Source organism: Lycium ferocissimum, chromosome 5 (genome assembly GCF_029784015.1).
Source record: "Lycium ferocissimum isolate CSIRO_LF1 chromosome 5, AGI_CSIRO_Lferr_CH_V1, whole genome shotgun sequence".
In the NCBI taxonomy this organism is placed as follows: domain Eukaryota; kingdom Viridiplantae; phylum Streptophyta; class Magnoliopsida; order Solanales; family Solanaceae; genus Lycium; species Lycium ferocissimum.
Genome location: NC_081346.1, coordinates 8,289,711 through 8,303,851, shown reverse-complemented (window position 1 = coordinate 8,303,851; position 14,141 = coordinate 8,289,711). Strand labels below are relative to the sequence as shown.

General features: G+C 36.4%; 1 protein-coding gene across 5 annotated transcripts; it reads left to right on the top strand.

The window, feature by feature from the left end:
- The first annotated feature begins 1,727 nt into the window (after positions 1–1,727).
- LOC132055802 (serine protease SPPA, chloroplastic) lies at positions 1,728–12,867 on the top strand. 5 transcript variants are annotated; one of them, XM_059447796.1, is made up of 15 exons: positions 1,740–2,267; positions 3,314–3,497; positions 4,872–5,009; positions 5,377–5,547; positions 5,628–5,731; positions 6,983–7,050; positions 7,539–7,705; positions 8,544–8,613; positions 9,030–9,184; positions 9,773–9,878; positions 10,503–10,590; positions 10,680–10,823; positions 11,920–12,302; positions 12,498–12,583; positions 12,645–12,867. In XM_059447796.1, exons 1-13 carry the CDS (start codon positions 1,824–1,826, stop codon positions 12,148–12,150), a joined length of 2,070 nt encoding a protein of 689 aa, XP_059303779.1. In that variant the 5' UTR covers positions 1,740–1,823; the 3' UTR covers positions 12,151–12,302; positions 12,498–12,583; positions 12,645–12,867. The 5 variants fall into 5 exon arrangements, with proteins under 5 accessions (XP_059303783.1, XP_059303781.1, XP_059303780.1 ...); XM_059447801.1 differs by having other exon boundaries at positions 2,128–2,267; positions 3,348–3,497; XM_059447797.1 differs by lacking the exon at positions 10,680–10,823 and having other exon boundaries at positions 1,733–2,267.
- Positions 12,868–14,141: the final 1,274 nt, after the last annotated feature.

Genomic DNA, 14,141 nt, shown 5'->3' with positions numbered 1-14,141 from the left:
AACGTCTTGGAGATTCTTTAGCTATAATTTTTATTCATAATTTATTTTTACATTAAGAATGACTAGTTTCAACTACTATGCAAAACACTGCCTATTCTTCAATCAGGAAATGACGTGTGGTGTCCTCAAAGGTGTTCGGTCTTGAATTATTGTCTCCGCTTAACAAAAATTTTAAAAGTGACCTTAACTTGAATAAATTCGCTTTGTTGCCCATCAGACATAAATTCTAGCTAGAACTTGCGGTCAATTGAGCAGGTTCACTGACTTGAAATATCCTAAACTTCTGCATCATAGATAAAACTAATTTATATCCACAACTTATGCCTGATGGACAACAAAAGCTTTGACTCGGTAACCCATTAGGCATAAGTTCTAGCGTTTTTTTCATAAGACAAAACTTGGGATTGATTGAGCAAGTTCACTGTCTTGAAATATCCTAAACTTCTATCTTATAGACAAAACTAGTTTATGTTCACCATTTATGTGTGATGGGCAACAACAACTTTGCCTAGCTAATTTTTCGAAGAAGAGGCTATTTTTAATAATTTTGTTAAACGAGGCTAAAAATCAAGACCACCCCGTATGGAGGCTATTTGTGAACTTAACCCTTCTTCAACTACATGGACAAAAAGTAGCCCGCTGTGCAATTTTTATGAAATTTTAGGGCCATTTGAATGACATTCGTGACCGAAGTGTCACTTAGCCCCAACTCTCACCTTAGTAGCGTCTAGTTAGATGAGAATAAGTAAAATGGCACCTGCATGGTTACCCCTTTTGGAACACTGCTAATTGGAATATAGCTATCGTTTGCAAAATAATTGAGAAATAGTCACAATTTAACAAAGTATTAAAAATATAGCTACACAAACTCCAGAAATTTTGTCCTGAATTGCTATAAATGAAACTCCAAAATAACAACCTAAAGTTCGAAGTTTATACAAGTCGAACTACATATTATAAGTGAAACTCCAAAATCGTGGATTTGAACTTATACACGTAAAAATTCAAAACAATATCCTAAAATTCAAAACTCGTATAGATGAAACTCCAAAAAGTGTGATGTAGTTGGAAACTTATAAAAATGGACCCACGACGAGTGTCTTCAAATCCAGTTGTTACACCCCCTTCTCCTGTAGATGTTTCGAATTTTAACGTTTGTTTTGGGTTAGAAATTTAGAAGCAATTAAGTGACCGATAGCAGAAAGCTTTCTGCAATGGATTTAGTTAGAAGGAGATTTGTGCATTATGTAAATCCGGTTGTTTGAATGTACTGAAAGTGAAAAAAGTGAAAACAGAATTTTAGATGTTTTTCAAATTTTAAATGCAACATCAAATTATATTTGAAATTTTCATTGCCAAATGCTGATTTTCAAATAAAGTGAAAAAGTTTCCGGGAAAAAATAAATAATTCTCGTTGCCAAACGGGTCTTCAGACTTGAACTCAGTTTTTTTGATTTGTTTAGTGTATTCGAGAAATTGTTAAAATAATCTTTTTCTGAAAATTTGCAAACTCCCGTATGCAAAGATCTAAGAGCTCAAAGTTATTACTCCAGCCTCTAGTTCAAAGTTTTATCATCATACATGAACTACACAGCACAAATTTATATTATTTGAGCTACAATGGTAAGAAAAAACTTTTTCTTTTATCATATTTTCCCCAGTGGGCATATTGTGAATTAGGATAAAAATAAAAAATAAAAAAAAAACGGTGTGTAGTAACGTTCACGACAACGTGGCACTCAGGGAACCGCGTTCCAAGACTTAAGCATTCCTTTTTCCAAGTCTTTGATTTCTCCACTTGAGTTGGGCAAACAGAGAAGAGAATGGCGAAGTTTTTATCCACACCTCGTCTCACCTCCATTCACTTCCGCACTGTCACTTCCACTCTCTCCAAACCCCCTTCTTCTTCTTCTTCTTATCCAATTCACACTCTTTCCCCAATCTCTCTTCATTCCAATTCCTTTTTCTTTTCCCTCTACACTACTCCTAATCCCTGCAAAAATATTCATCGCAATTTCTCTGTTTCAGCTTTCGACACAAAAAACGACGACGTATCATCATCTTCCAAAGATGAGGCTGGTCCTGAAATCAACGGTGATGATGTTGCGAAGAGTTCTACAAAGGAGGATCAGTATCCGAGTGGAGAATTTGAATTTGAGGGGTATGGTGCTTGGAAGAGCTTAGTAGTGAAGTTTAGAATGCTCTTTGCTTTTCCTTGGGAACGTGTCCGCAAAGGCAGTGTTCTCACTATGAAATTGCGCGGCCAGGTTAGCTATTTGAATATCAACTTGGAAATTTTAAGTGATTATATTAACAGTGTCGAATTTCGATGAGATCCTAGGGTGCTATAGAAATACTGTAATGAAATTTACTACTACTGTAATTGAACTATAAATTGTGTGGGGGTAAGCTGGGGACAAACATTGCCCAACGCATTTACGGAGTTAATAGTATAATAATAAGTTATTGCTTGAAAGCCAATTGAATTTGCAATTTACATGAATATAGGTGCTGTAGAACGAGTAGTGTCATTAACTTTAGTTCTGGTGCGGCTGAAATTTTTTATTTTTTTTGATAAGGTGATGTTATTAATGAAGCATAGTGCTAAGATAGTACTAGCAGATACAAAATGATGCTGAATAGCACAGGTGAATCTAGGATTTTTAGAACATGGGTGCACTAGTAAAACAAGGAGAAAAAAAAAGCATTAAGAGGGAATTAATCCTTGTTCATCTTGGTAAATAACTAAGCTTTTAACCAAGTGCAACATTAAGCCTATTAGTAGCAGGGGTGCCATCAGGTAATATTAGATCAACTCTAGAAACAATGTACATAAAATATCTAGCTTTGCAGAAAGACCATGGGTTCACGTGCCCCAAAATTTACACGTAGAATCGCCACTGCTGAATAGCTGTCCAGGGATCCTATTGTATCCGTAGGAAGAGAAAAATCAGCATTACGCCAAAATTTTAATTTCGGAATACATCTATTGTTAAGTAATAGTACAATGCTTTCCTTCTTTCCTTTGAAACATCTATGGTCCATCCTAACCAAACATTCCACATAATGCAAAGAGGGAGGGTTTCCCAAATCTTCTTTTGCTTCTTTCTCATCCTTTGATTTTGCGTCTGATCATTAAAAGGGTAATTTTATGATCAAATTATTAAGTTTAGCTAAATAGAGAGACGAAGAATGGGGAAGTTACACATTTATCGGCACATAATAGTACTTTTATTCTGCTAATTCTTATTCATATATTTCTTTTCTGTTTAGTTGAAGTAGTTGAAACTCTTGTACTGTTTTGTCGTCTCAGATATCTGATCAGTTACAGAGCCGTTTCTCTTCAGGATTATCTCTACCTCAAATTTGTGAGAATTTAATGAAGGCCGCTTATGATCCTCGAATCTCTGGTGTGTATCTCCACATTGAACCTTTAGGTTGTGGCTGGGGCAAAGTTGAAGAAATTCGGAGGCATATACTGGACTTCAGGAAATCAGGCAAGGATTCGTCTCTATACTTCTATGAAATGGTGAAACCCGAAAAAGGTTCATGTGCTTGTCACTTGATTGTATAACATATATACTTGGGAAAGAGGAAAAAGATGTCATTTAGTTATGTACATCTGCATAAAGCTTGTAAGGGTTGAATTTGAACCAGGGAAGAAAATTTTTTTGATCCAAGAAAGAATTAAGAAAAAAGGACATAATGGATAGATGAAACTTGAAAGTATCCGTATATATGTAAGCTTTTTGTACTTTAGGAACTTTTAGGTTGAGGGACTGGAGGGGAGGTGATATTCTTAGCCTTCTTGGACCAAGACCACAAAATAAGATGAGTGAGTGTTTGAGATCAATGCTAAAAGTTGTCATGAACTAATTTGAGAGGTGAAGCGAATTTCAAGGTCCCTGGGAGCTGTCTTGTCTGGACTCTATCAGAACTATGTAAGATGCAACATACTAGACTCTAAGGTAAGTACTCCTTTCTACAAGAACAACAACAACAACATACCCAATCTAATCCCACAGGTGGGGTCTGGGGAGGGTAGAGTGTTCGCAGACCTTACCCCTCCCTCGTGGAGGTAGAGAGGCTGTTTCGGGAAGGCCCTCGGCTCGCAAGTACTCCTTTCTGTCTTGGTTTACTTCTTTGAGGAACAATAGCATCACAACCTTTCCCATCTTCTCTACGATTGAATGGAAAACTATCACTATACCTACCAGTCCCGATTCCCCATCTTATCCCCGTGTCTACTAGTCCTAATTCCTCAATGCATATTAATGGAAAATTCTTGGCTCATTCTATACATCTCATAAGTGATAAGTCTTCAAGTATGTCCGACATCATGGAGTATCTGCCTATTTCAGTACCTTCTAAGATATGAGATTGGAATAATGCCATGTCTCAGTTATGAATATGAGACCAAAAAAACTATCCATGTCTCAGTTATGAATATTAGACCAAAAAAACTATCTTACAAGAAATCTAAACTTTGAAGACACTAGGAGAAAATATTAATCAATGCTTGTACTTGTTAAAAGCAATGTGAAAAAATTAATCTTCTCTACCTTTCCATTAAAGAAATGCTAAACAAAATAATCAATGTCACTACCTTAGCATATCTTGGGATAATAAGGGCATTTCTTTATTATTGATTTCATTTTGCAGTATTTTACTTCGCAGTAGCATCTGAGGTAACTAATCACGCAACAAACCTAAATTTGAAATTGGTATATGTTGTATATTGTCTGACAAGTTACTTGGATTAATTAAGCTTCTCATGTTGAAGGAGTTCCATATGAGATCCATTTTGTCTTGAAATCTAGAATTAAGAAAAACAAAAGTAAATAAGAGCGTTAATCTCTGTCATTTTTCAGGTAAATTCATAGTTGGCTATGTACCGGCTTGTGGTGAAAAGGAGTATTACATTGGCTGTGCTTGTCAAGAACTTTATGCCCCTCCAAGTGCTTACTTTGCATTGTATGGTTTAACAGTACAAGCATCATTTTTGGGAGGTTAGTTCTTCAGCACAAATAAAATCTTGCAGAGATAAGTTCCTTTTAGATATCTCAGATGTGCTAAATTCTTAATGATCCTTGGATGTATGGATTGATGGCTGAGCTACATCTTTGGAATATTCAGTTAGTCATTGTGGCAATAATTGTTATTTTCCCCCCAATTTATGTGAAAGTACAAAAAGCAAAACCTGTTCAAATTCAGAGTTACTGTAATGTAATTTGCTAGCCAGTGTTACAGGGGTTTCAGCGAATGCGTGAATGCAGCCTGAATTGTTGAACAATTCTTCTTATGTATACATAGCTAGTTACAGTGTAAATGTAATCTCAAATTGCTTATGATCACCGCAAATGGATTGCTCTGCAGGTGTCTTTGAAAAAGTTGGAATTGAGCCACAAGTGCAAAGAATTGGTAAATATAAGAGTGCTGGAGATCAACTGATGCGTAAAAGTATATCTGATGAAAATCGGGAGATGATAACTGCATTACTTGATAATATCTATGGAAATTGGCTCGAAAAAGTTGCTCTCACAAAAGGTGACTTCAGATTTGAAGTTCATAGTGGATATATAAAGCTTTTCCAGTGGGGATTTTCATGATCTGATTTTCTTACTCAGGAAAGAAAAAAGAAGACATTGAACAGTTCGTTGATGATGGAGTTTACCAAGTTGAAAGGCTAAAGGAAGAGAGCTGGATAACAGATATAAAGTACGATGATGAGGTATAGTAAGTTGCTAGGTGTCTTGAGGCATTACTTGAGAGAAACAGTTCTGTGATTATTTGTAAGTTCAACAAATTTATTAGCTCAATATAATTTGTTTTTGTTCGGGGGTGGGGTGGGGAGGGGGGAGTTGCTTTTCATATAAATTAGAAATGGTAATGGATTTACTTCTTTTTTTTCCAGGGGAAATCGGTTCTTAGGAAATCATAAAGGAAAGAATGTAGTCAACTACTAGTATGTGCCATTTAATGTGACCATTCTGGTTTCTGGGATGATTTTACCTCTTTCCCTTCATTAGAAATTAGATGAAGAATTCAACTTTTGTATATATGATAATTTTCTTTTGTTCATGGAATGTTGAGATATTCTCATATTAAATAGTACTCCCTCCGTTCCACTTTATATGACTAATATTTTTTGTGTAGTCAAACATCTTTTTCTTTGATTTGAATTTTTTTATTTATAACAAGCTGTATCTAGTACGTTTTATCTAGTTCCCAATTGTTGCAAATTTAGTTTACAAAGATAAAGAAATCAATGTCCGAATTGGGATTTGACTCTTATACTCCGAATCCTTCATTTTTTCTGGAGAGGAGGGAGTAGACTTTTTCAACATTGTCTCTGCTCTCTTTGCTTGCCAAAGTAGGTTTCCATATGACTTCCAATTTATAGCATGTACTCAAAGAAACGTTGCCAAAGTAGGTCTCCTAAACTGGGACTGGGAATGTGAAAGCGTGGGATATAGCAAGCTTTTATGAGCAGTAAACTTTATATACAAAAAAGTGATAGCTCCGCAGGTTATCATAATCTATACACTCTTTTTACAGCCTTATGATGAGAGGACTTCAGTATCCAGTGTTTTCACCTTTTTTTCGTCAACTTATTTTTAGCTTATGACAGTGATGAAATCTTGGAATCAGCTTCGTTGAAGTTAAAATTCCTTTTAATGTTTAGACAGTCAGTATTCATCAGACATCTGTATTGAAGGTCTATATGTGATTATAAGGACATCAACTAAGTTGTATACTAGCATCTTTGCCTAGAAAGCAAGACTGGTACACTGTTAATCTCTGGATTATCTTGTTCTAAGCTTATACAGGGTTTGCTTCATTTGTGTATCCTGCCAACTGGATTTAATCACTTCCGCATAAAAATGTTTAAATTGTTTCGTGAACTTGACATGCGCATAAGAGCTTAACACCTTTTCTCCCATGGTTAATCAAGGGATCACTGATTTTTGCAACTCCTCAGGTAATGTCAATGTTGAAAGAGCGTTTGGGAATTCCGAAGGATAAAAAGCTCCCTGAAGTTGATTACAGGTTTTTTCTTTTTGAATTTCAAGTCACGTGGATATTTTTTCTCAGGATTATCTTGTTCTAAGCTTTTTTTTTTTTTTTTTTTTTTTTTTTTGGCACCAATAGTTTCGTGCAATAATTTTATGCATTGCTTTTCATGAGCGGATAACTGTTGATCTTTATTAATTGGAATATCTGACGCTAAACAAAGATGCAGTATTTTGGAATTTGACTTGCACTTCACTCTTGTGCTTGGAATAACTAATCTATGGCCCTGGAATTTTCAGTGAGTATCAAGACTAAGAAAAAAAATATTTTATGCAATTCTACAAAATATCCCAAGCGGCTAAGGGAAAGTGTAAAACTTGTATCAGTTCGATTTTGAGATTTTGATAACCATCAATTGTCATGTATTTTAGTACCCTCTCTCCACATTTTCTTTTTTTCATCTGTTATACACTATTTTCCTTTTGGATCTTTTAGCATTTTGTGCTTATTATATTCTGATGCAGGAAGTATTCAAAAGTTAGGAGGTGGACTCTCGGTCAAACAGGTTTTAAAGACCAGATAGCTGTGATTCGAGCCTCCGGGAGTATTAGTCGCACACGCGGTCCATTTAGTTCACCTAGTTCCGGAATTATAGCAGAGAAGTTGATTGAGAAGATTCGTAGTGTACGAGGTATGAATTGTCCTTATATGCGCAGAATTCCTGAACAATTCATTAAGTGGTCAAGATATGTGAAAACAGTTGGTCACTACACAGTGAATCCTGATTAACCATAAATCATGAATGCCAAATTAAGTCTCAGAAGGACACTTTGCATACACAAGGCATCAATTGCACTGTGCAGTTCTGGCTATCTTTTTATTTGCTTAATGCTCTTTGCTCACTTTCCAACTCAGATCATGGAAAGACGTGTACTGTTGAAAAGCTTTTGCTAAGTATGAAGGAGAAAAACTCTTGTGAGGACTGTGTCAGTGTCCTGTTGGTAGAGGTTTACTTGAATAAGCAAAGTGCTACACTTCATATTCGATGTTTCTTCTTTTTCAGACTTCAATAGTAAACCTTATAGATGGGAAGGCCAGTTTGGTTACTGGTAGTTGCAGGTTATTTTTGTCATGTAATGTGTGAAGTGGCTATCAGCTATGGAAGTTATGTTAGAAGAACAGTATGTAAAATTTTCAGGTAACAAGTGGGAAGTCAATGAGGAGTCCTTTATGGCTCGTTCATGTGCTGTTTCATTGGAGAAATTAGGGTGCAAGATTTCCATATTCATCTCATCCCTTCCTTTCCCTTTACGAAAGGAGGGGACTAACCATTGGTAATTGGTAAACTCTCAAAATTGCAGCAGATTTGGAAGCTTCATTTGTGTTGATTTAAAAGTGAACGGAGGGAAAAACTTTTGATAGGTTTAGGTGGATGCGGTGCTTATTTTGGCTTATTTCTTCTGGTTGTCAATTTCTTCTTCTTCTTCTTCTTCCTTTTTTTTTTTTTTCATGTGTGTCGATTCTTGCAGAGTCAAAAAGGTATAAAGCTGTTGTCCTTCGAATTGATAGTCCTGGAGGTGATGCCCTTGCTTCTGATTTGTAAGTCCTGTTATGTGGTGGCTCTTTCCTTTGTATGCACTATGTAAGGAGTCCCTTGGCTGTCTGAATTTTCTCTCTGTAACTTCTATGATCTTTGCATTTACATCTCTTCTTCCAGATATAGAGTCCTAACTATTTTTTATAGGAAAAGTAAAACATAAAATCCTAACTGTTTTGTTGATTGTCTTGTACTATGGAAATCTCAACTCTTGTTTTCATTTAATCTCCTGTTTTGAGTTCTTCCATGACACTGTAGCTAAATCAGCTTGTAATGATATTGGTCTTTTCCTGTCTTCACAGCAGTCATCTATTTTCCACATGTAAAAGCTTCTATAGTGTAGTGTAGACTGTGACAAACGTTATTTTATTTTCGAATCAAGTTCTATGTCAATTGATTAGGATGCTTTTCTCCACAGAATGTGGAGAGAAATCAGACTGCTGGCAGAATCTAAGCCTGTTATAGCATCTATGGCTGATGTGGCAGCCAGTGGAGGATATTATATGGCAATGGCTGCACAAGCTGTTGTGGCAGAGAACCTTACATTGACAGGCTCAATAGGTGTGGTGACAGGTAAATCTAGATACTACAACAAAGTTTGCCTTCTAAACAAGTCATGCTCAGAACTTTTTCTGGACCTGATTTGTCTTCACAGTTTTGGATCAGAAGAGTTGGACTGATAATAGTAAAAGTGGGATGATAATTATCTTAGATGTGAGTGAGTGAGTGAGTGAGTGTGCGTGTGTGTCTGTCTTCCTGCAAATAGTGGAGATTGGATCGAGTTGATGTGTATCCTGATGATACCTCTAAGATTTGGTTTGTTGGAGAGGCAAGTCTTCTGGTTTACTCCATCTCTGTGTCGGTCCATGTATTTGCTTTAATACAAGTGTCAATCCTTTATAGTTGCAGTTTCTCCATTTCTTGGTTCCTCTGGGTTTTCCCTTGCTATCCACACTGCCGGGAAGTCTTCCGTTCTGCAGTTGCATAACCCCCCCGACTTTTAGTTATTTTGGTCCTTAATATTCACAAAATTTTACTTGTACGAGGTCTTCCATAGTGGAATTGGCTTTATGAGGTAGCTTAGTAGCTGTGCTATTTCACATATATGCCCAATGCAAACTTTTTAAGATTCAATATTTTAAAATTACATGTTTTTGGCAGGAAAGTTCAACTTGGGAAATTTATATGAAAGAATCGGCTTCAATAAGGAGACAATATCAAGGGGAAGATACGCAGAGCTTACCGCGGCTGAACAGCGACCATTCAGGTGAACTTTTTTCGTTCTCCTTGGGGCTATACATGTCGCTGGGTGGTCCTTTACACCTTAAAGCCTTGAACTCCATTTACTCTTTAATTTTATTGCTACTGTTGTTTCTTTTACTTTAGTTTCTTTATTATCTTTGCTGTCAATACTTTTCCGTACTTCAATATTTTCATCATAGCTTTTTCACTCTTGTATTTTTCAAACCTGTTTTTGAAAAACGTTTTCTCTTGAGCCGAGGGTCTATTGGAAATAGCCTCTAGCTCGCAAAGGTGGGGGTAGGGTCTCGTACACCTCGCCCTCCCAGACCCCACTTATGGGATCTCACTGGGTATGCTGTTTTTGTTGTATAACATTAAGTCGTGAATTTCATGTTACATCCTTCTGTTCTTACTGCTTTGTTTGGGGTCTCTATAACCAGCTGAATTTCGATCTTAGAAACTAGCGTAACTTCTGTACTTATGCCTTGCACCAAAATCAGAACTTCCACCTCTGCTGTTGCATACAGTTGGTTCTTGCTTGGTGGCTTTTGAGCTTAGCTTTTTTAATTGCCTACAAGTGGAAATCCAAATATTGGGTTTTAGCTTGTATTTTGATTTTGTATTTTCTCACATAGAACTTCATCTGTAGGCCTGAGGAAGCAGAACTGTTTGCCAAATCTGCACAGCATGCATATACCCAATTCCGAGACAAGGCTGCCCTTTCAAGATCAATGAAGGTATGGTATTGGTAAAGAAAACATCTTAGGATGGAACAGTCGTTACTTTATTTATCAGTTGATTGAAAGTACCAAGCACTGCATTTTAGGTGGATAAAATGGAAGAGGTTGCACAAGGCAGAGTCTGGACTGGAAACGATGCTCTTTCACGAGGTCTAGTTGATGCTATCGGTGGTCTCTCTCGTGCTGTGGCAATTGCAAAACAGAAGGCCAATATACCTCAGGATAGACTGGTGCGTCATGAGGAAATATTTCTTTGCTGTTAAAGCAGCTTTTTCAGTATGAGCACATAGATTGTAGTGCTGTGCTTTCTCATGATTGTCAAGTCTATACATCAGTTTATGCATTGGATCTTTGTCAACTGTCATTCTAGTGATATTTTGGAAGTCTCTTGGGAAGTGGGAACTTCAGGATCTGAATCTCTTGATCCTCTAGAGAGAGCTGGTGAATTTTCCTGCCAAAACCAGGTTCTAGATAATCTCATTGCTTCTGTTATCAATTAAAAAATAGAAAGATGAGGGAGTTGCCACAACTTTGAGATAAAATGAAGTGATATGTAGTTAAAAGGAGAATACCTGAGAAACCTACCTCCTAGGAATGGTCTACTCTCAACTTTATTTTTGAAAAAGGAAAAAAAAAATTGAGAGTGGACCACACCTAGGATGTAGTGGTCTACTCACAGCTTTACTGCAAGATGCTTTAATATGTGCTGCGGTCAAGCAGCAGATTTAGCTTTGTTTTTGTGCACTCTGAGCGGCCTTTCAATGTTGCTAAATTGTAATGGGTTAAGGATAGCATTTTTTGGAAATCTAAAGAATAGTTATTTTTTCATAGTCAGATGTGAACCATTTAAGGTACTCATCCCAATGTCTTCTATTCAGATTTAGCTTTGTTTTTGTGCACTCTGAGCGGCCTTTCAATGTTGCTAAATTGTAATGGGTTAAGGATAGCATTTTTTGGAAATCTAAAGAATAGTTATTTTTTCATAGTCAGATGTGAACCATTTAAGGTACTCATCCCAATGTCTTCTATTCAGAAAAAAAGAAAAAAAGAAAAAAAAAAAGAAATGCATGATGATGTTTGATGCCCAACTAGTTTAGTGTTCATAATACCTAACCAACCTTGGAAGCTGCTTTCTACTATTGGTTACTGAAAAAGAAGTCAAAAGGCGAGAAAGTTTGACTGGATAAAAAGAATGCCGTTGAAACTGTCTATCGAGTTAATTCCTCCTTTTTTTGTTTGTATGTTCATCTCTTTCTCTATCTTTTTGAAGGGGTTTATAATGGAGATGAATTTCTTAGTCTTCCTAATAAGTTGTTAAAACTGCAGGTTTCTGTTGTTGAGCTGTCAAGGCCATCCGCGTCCTTACCAGAACTTTTAAGCGGTATAGGAAGCTCTTTAGCCGGAGCAGATAGAACTTTAAAAGAGTTGCTAAATGATGTGGCATCATCTGATGGAATCCAAGCCCGTATGGATGGAGTCATGTTTGAGAAATTAGGAGGAGCCGCTTACACCAATCCCTTGTTTATGTTGATAAAAGATTGCCTCAGTTCCTTCTAAAGTCAAAGATTGTATGCTGTTGCATCTCATTATATTATTTGCTCGAACAAAACATTCATACAAGGATCTTACATTTTGTTGAGGATGCGGAATTTGGTTTGTTTACCTGAGGACATTGGTGTTCCGCTTCCATTCATAAAGTAAAAAATCAGGTACTTACCTCTTTTCCTTGTATTCAGTAGAACTTCCGATTTGTTTTAGTTGTAGGTCTTGGGTTGGTGAGAAAGTGAAATAAAATAGGTGGTAAAAAATAGAATAACAAAGAGATTACTTCCTTAAAGTTGACAGTGCTAAAAAAAATATTTGGCACTATCAATACTTGTAAAAATCAGTTACAATGGTTGCAGGTTGGTAGATATGAGCTCTTGCTGATTTGAATTCAGGATAAGCGGTTTCTGGGTTTCAAATTACTTATCTCAACAAGGGTATGGAGGTACCACACAAATCGGTATCTTGACATTCTGTTACATATAACTACTGTAATCCGTATGGAGGTACCACACAAATCGGTATCTTGACATTGTGTTACATATAACTACTGTAACTTTGTAACAATTCCACTTTGCATTTCCGTATGATTTATCCTGTCTGACCAGACAGATCCATGGCGCCAATGGCCATGTATAAAATACAGATGTATTACCATTTAGAATCTCATTATCTCTTTCTCCAACTCCTTTCTTTTGGTAAATGCAGTAGAGGAACTATTGTTGCTTCAAGGCTCAAGCTTTGTGTATACAGGTAAAGCTCGGTTTTATAATATAACAAGTTGGATACCAATTCAAGCATATCTTCATAAATTAATAGAAACTAGAAAGCTTCCATAGCATGAGGAAAGAGAACCACTCCTCCCACCAACCTGCTTCGCCATGAGAAAAAAAAAAAAAAAAAAAAACAGAAGATGAAAAACCAAAACCACCTTCTAGGGCCATGCTCACCTTCTTCCCTGAGAAATGAAACAAGTTATATGTTTTCAGTAGTAGTCTAGCTTTGTATCTCCCAAGGTAGGGGTAAGGTCTGCGTACACTCTACCCTCCCCAGACCTCACTTGTGGGACGACCTTTGCGTATGTTGTTGTTGTAGTGGTTGTAGTCTAGCTTTCGAGGAGCTGTCTGAAGATAAATTTTGTGTTCTTTGACCATGGTATAGAGTTATTAGAGGGGAAGTATATGGGAGGTAGTTTGATATATTACTACATGCTTATAAAGCAAAGAGCACATCAGATTCGGATAGAAGTCACAAGGTAAATGTGCTTCATCACATTGTGACTTCAATCTGGATCCTTGACTTTACAATGCCTTTTCGCTGTAACTTTTTGTTTTTGAATTGAGGGCGGGTTTGTGAATAGTGTGGGAGGGACAGAAGATGAGAGATGGTATTTGGTTGAGTTGGAGTACAACTTATTTGATCCTTGTTAAATTCACTTCTTAGACAGTAAGAGAGTTTTTGGTTGAATTGGAGCACAATTTTTAGAGCCCGTTTGGATTGGCTTATAAGTTGGCTTATAAAATTTTGTTTTAAAATTTTTTATTTGTTGTTGGGTGGCCAGAACAAAGTCATTTGTGTCTTAAAATAAGCTCGAAAAAAATAATTGGACGCATTTAACTTAAGTTTATCTAAAAAACTTATAAAAATTTGAAAACGAACTTATAAGTTAAAAAAAATAAGTTGGACTACCAACTTATTTTTTTATTTATAAGCTATGACAGCTTTAAGCTATAAGCCAATCCAAACAGGCTCTTAATCTCTTTTCTCGCCTGCTAACAATTTAGTATGTAGGGTTAATTAGTGCTATAGTAGTGAGAGGTGGTAGGAATCGGTTGTTGGTCAACATGTGCACAAAATGGCGAGGCATTATTATCAATAAAAAAGGGAGGGGCGTGGGCTATCCTCTAGTATATATAAATTCAAGTCCTTCCAAGGTTGAAAGCTCAAAAAGATGAATTCTAATTACTTTCATCTTAATTTGTGGAATGAAACTAGTGAATAGG

Coding starts and splice junctions, on each gene's coding strand:
- LOC132055802 (XM_059447796.1), top strand. CDS start 1,824: ATGGCGAAGTTTTTATCCACACCTCGTCTCACCTCCATTCACTTCCGC. Junction 9,879..10,502: donor GCTGAACAGCGACCATTCAG/GTGAACTTTTTT, acceptor CTTCATCTGTAG/GCCTGAGGAAGCAGAACTGT. Junction 10,824..11,919: donor ATATACCTCAGGATAGACTG/GTGCGTCATGAG, acceptor TTAAAACTGCAG/GTTTCTGTTGTTGAGCTGTC.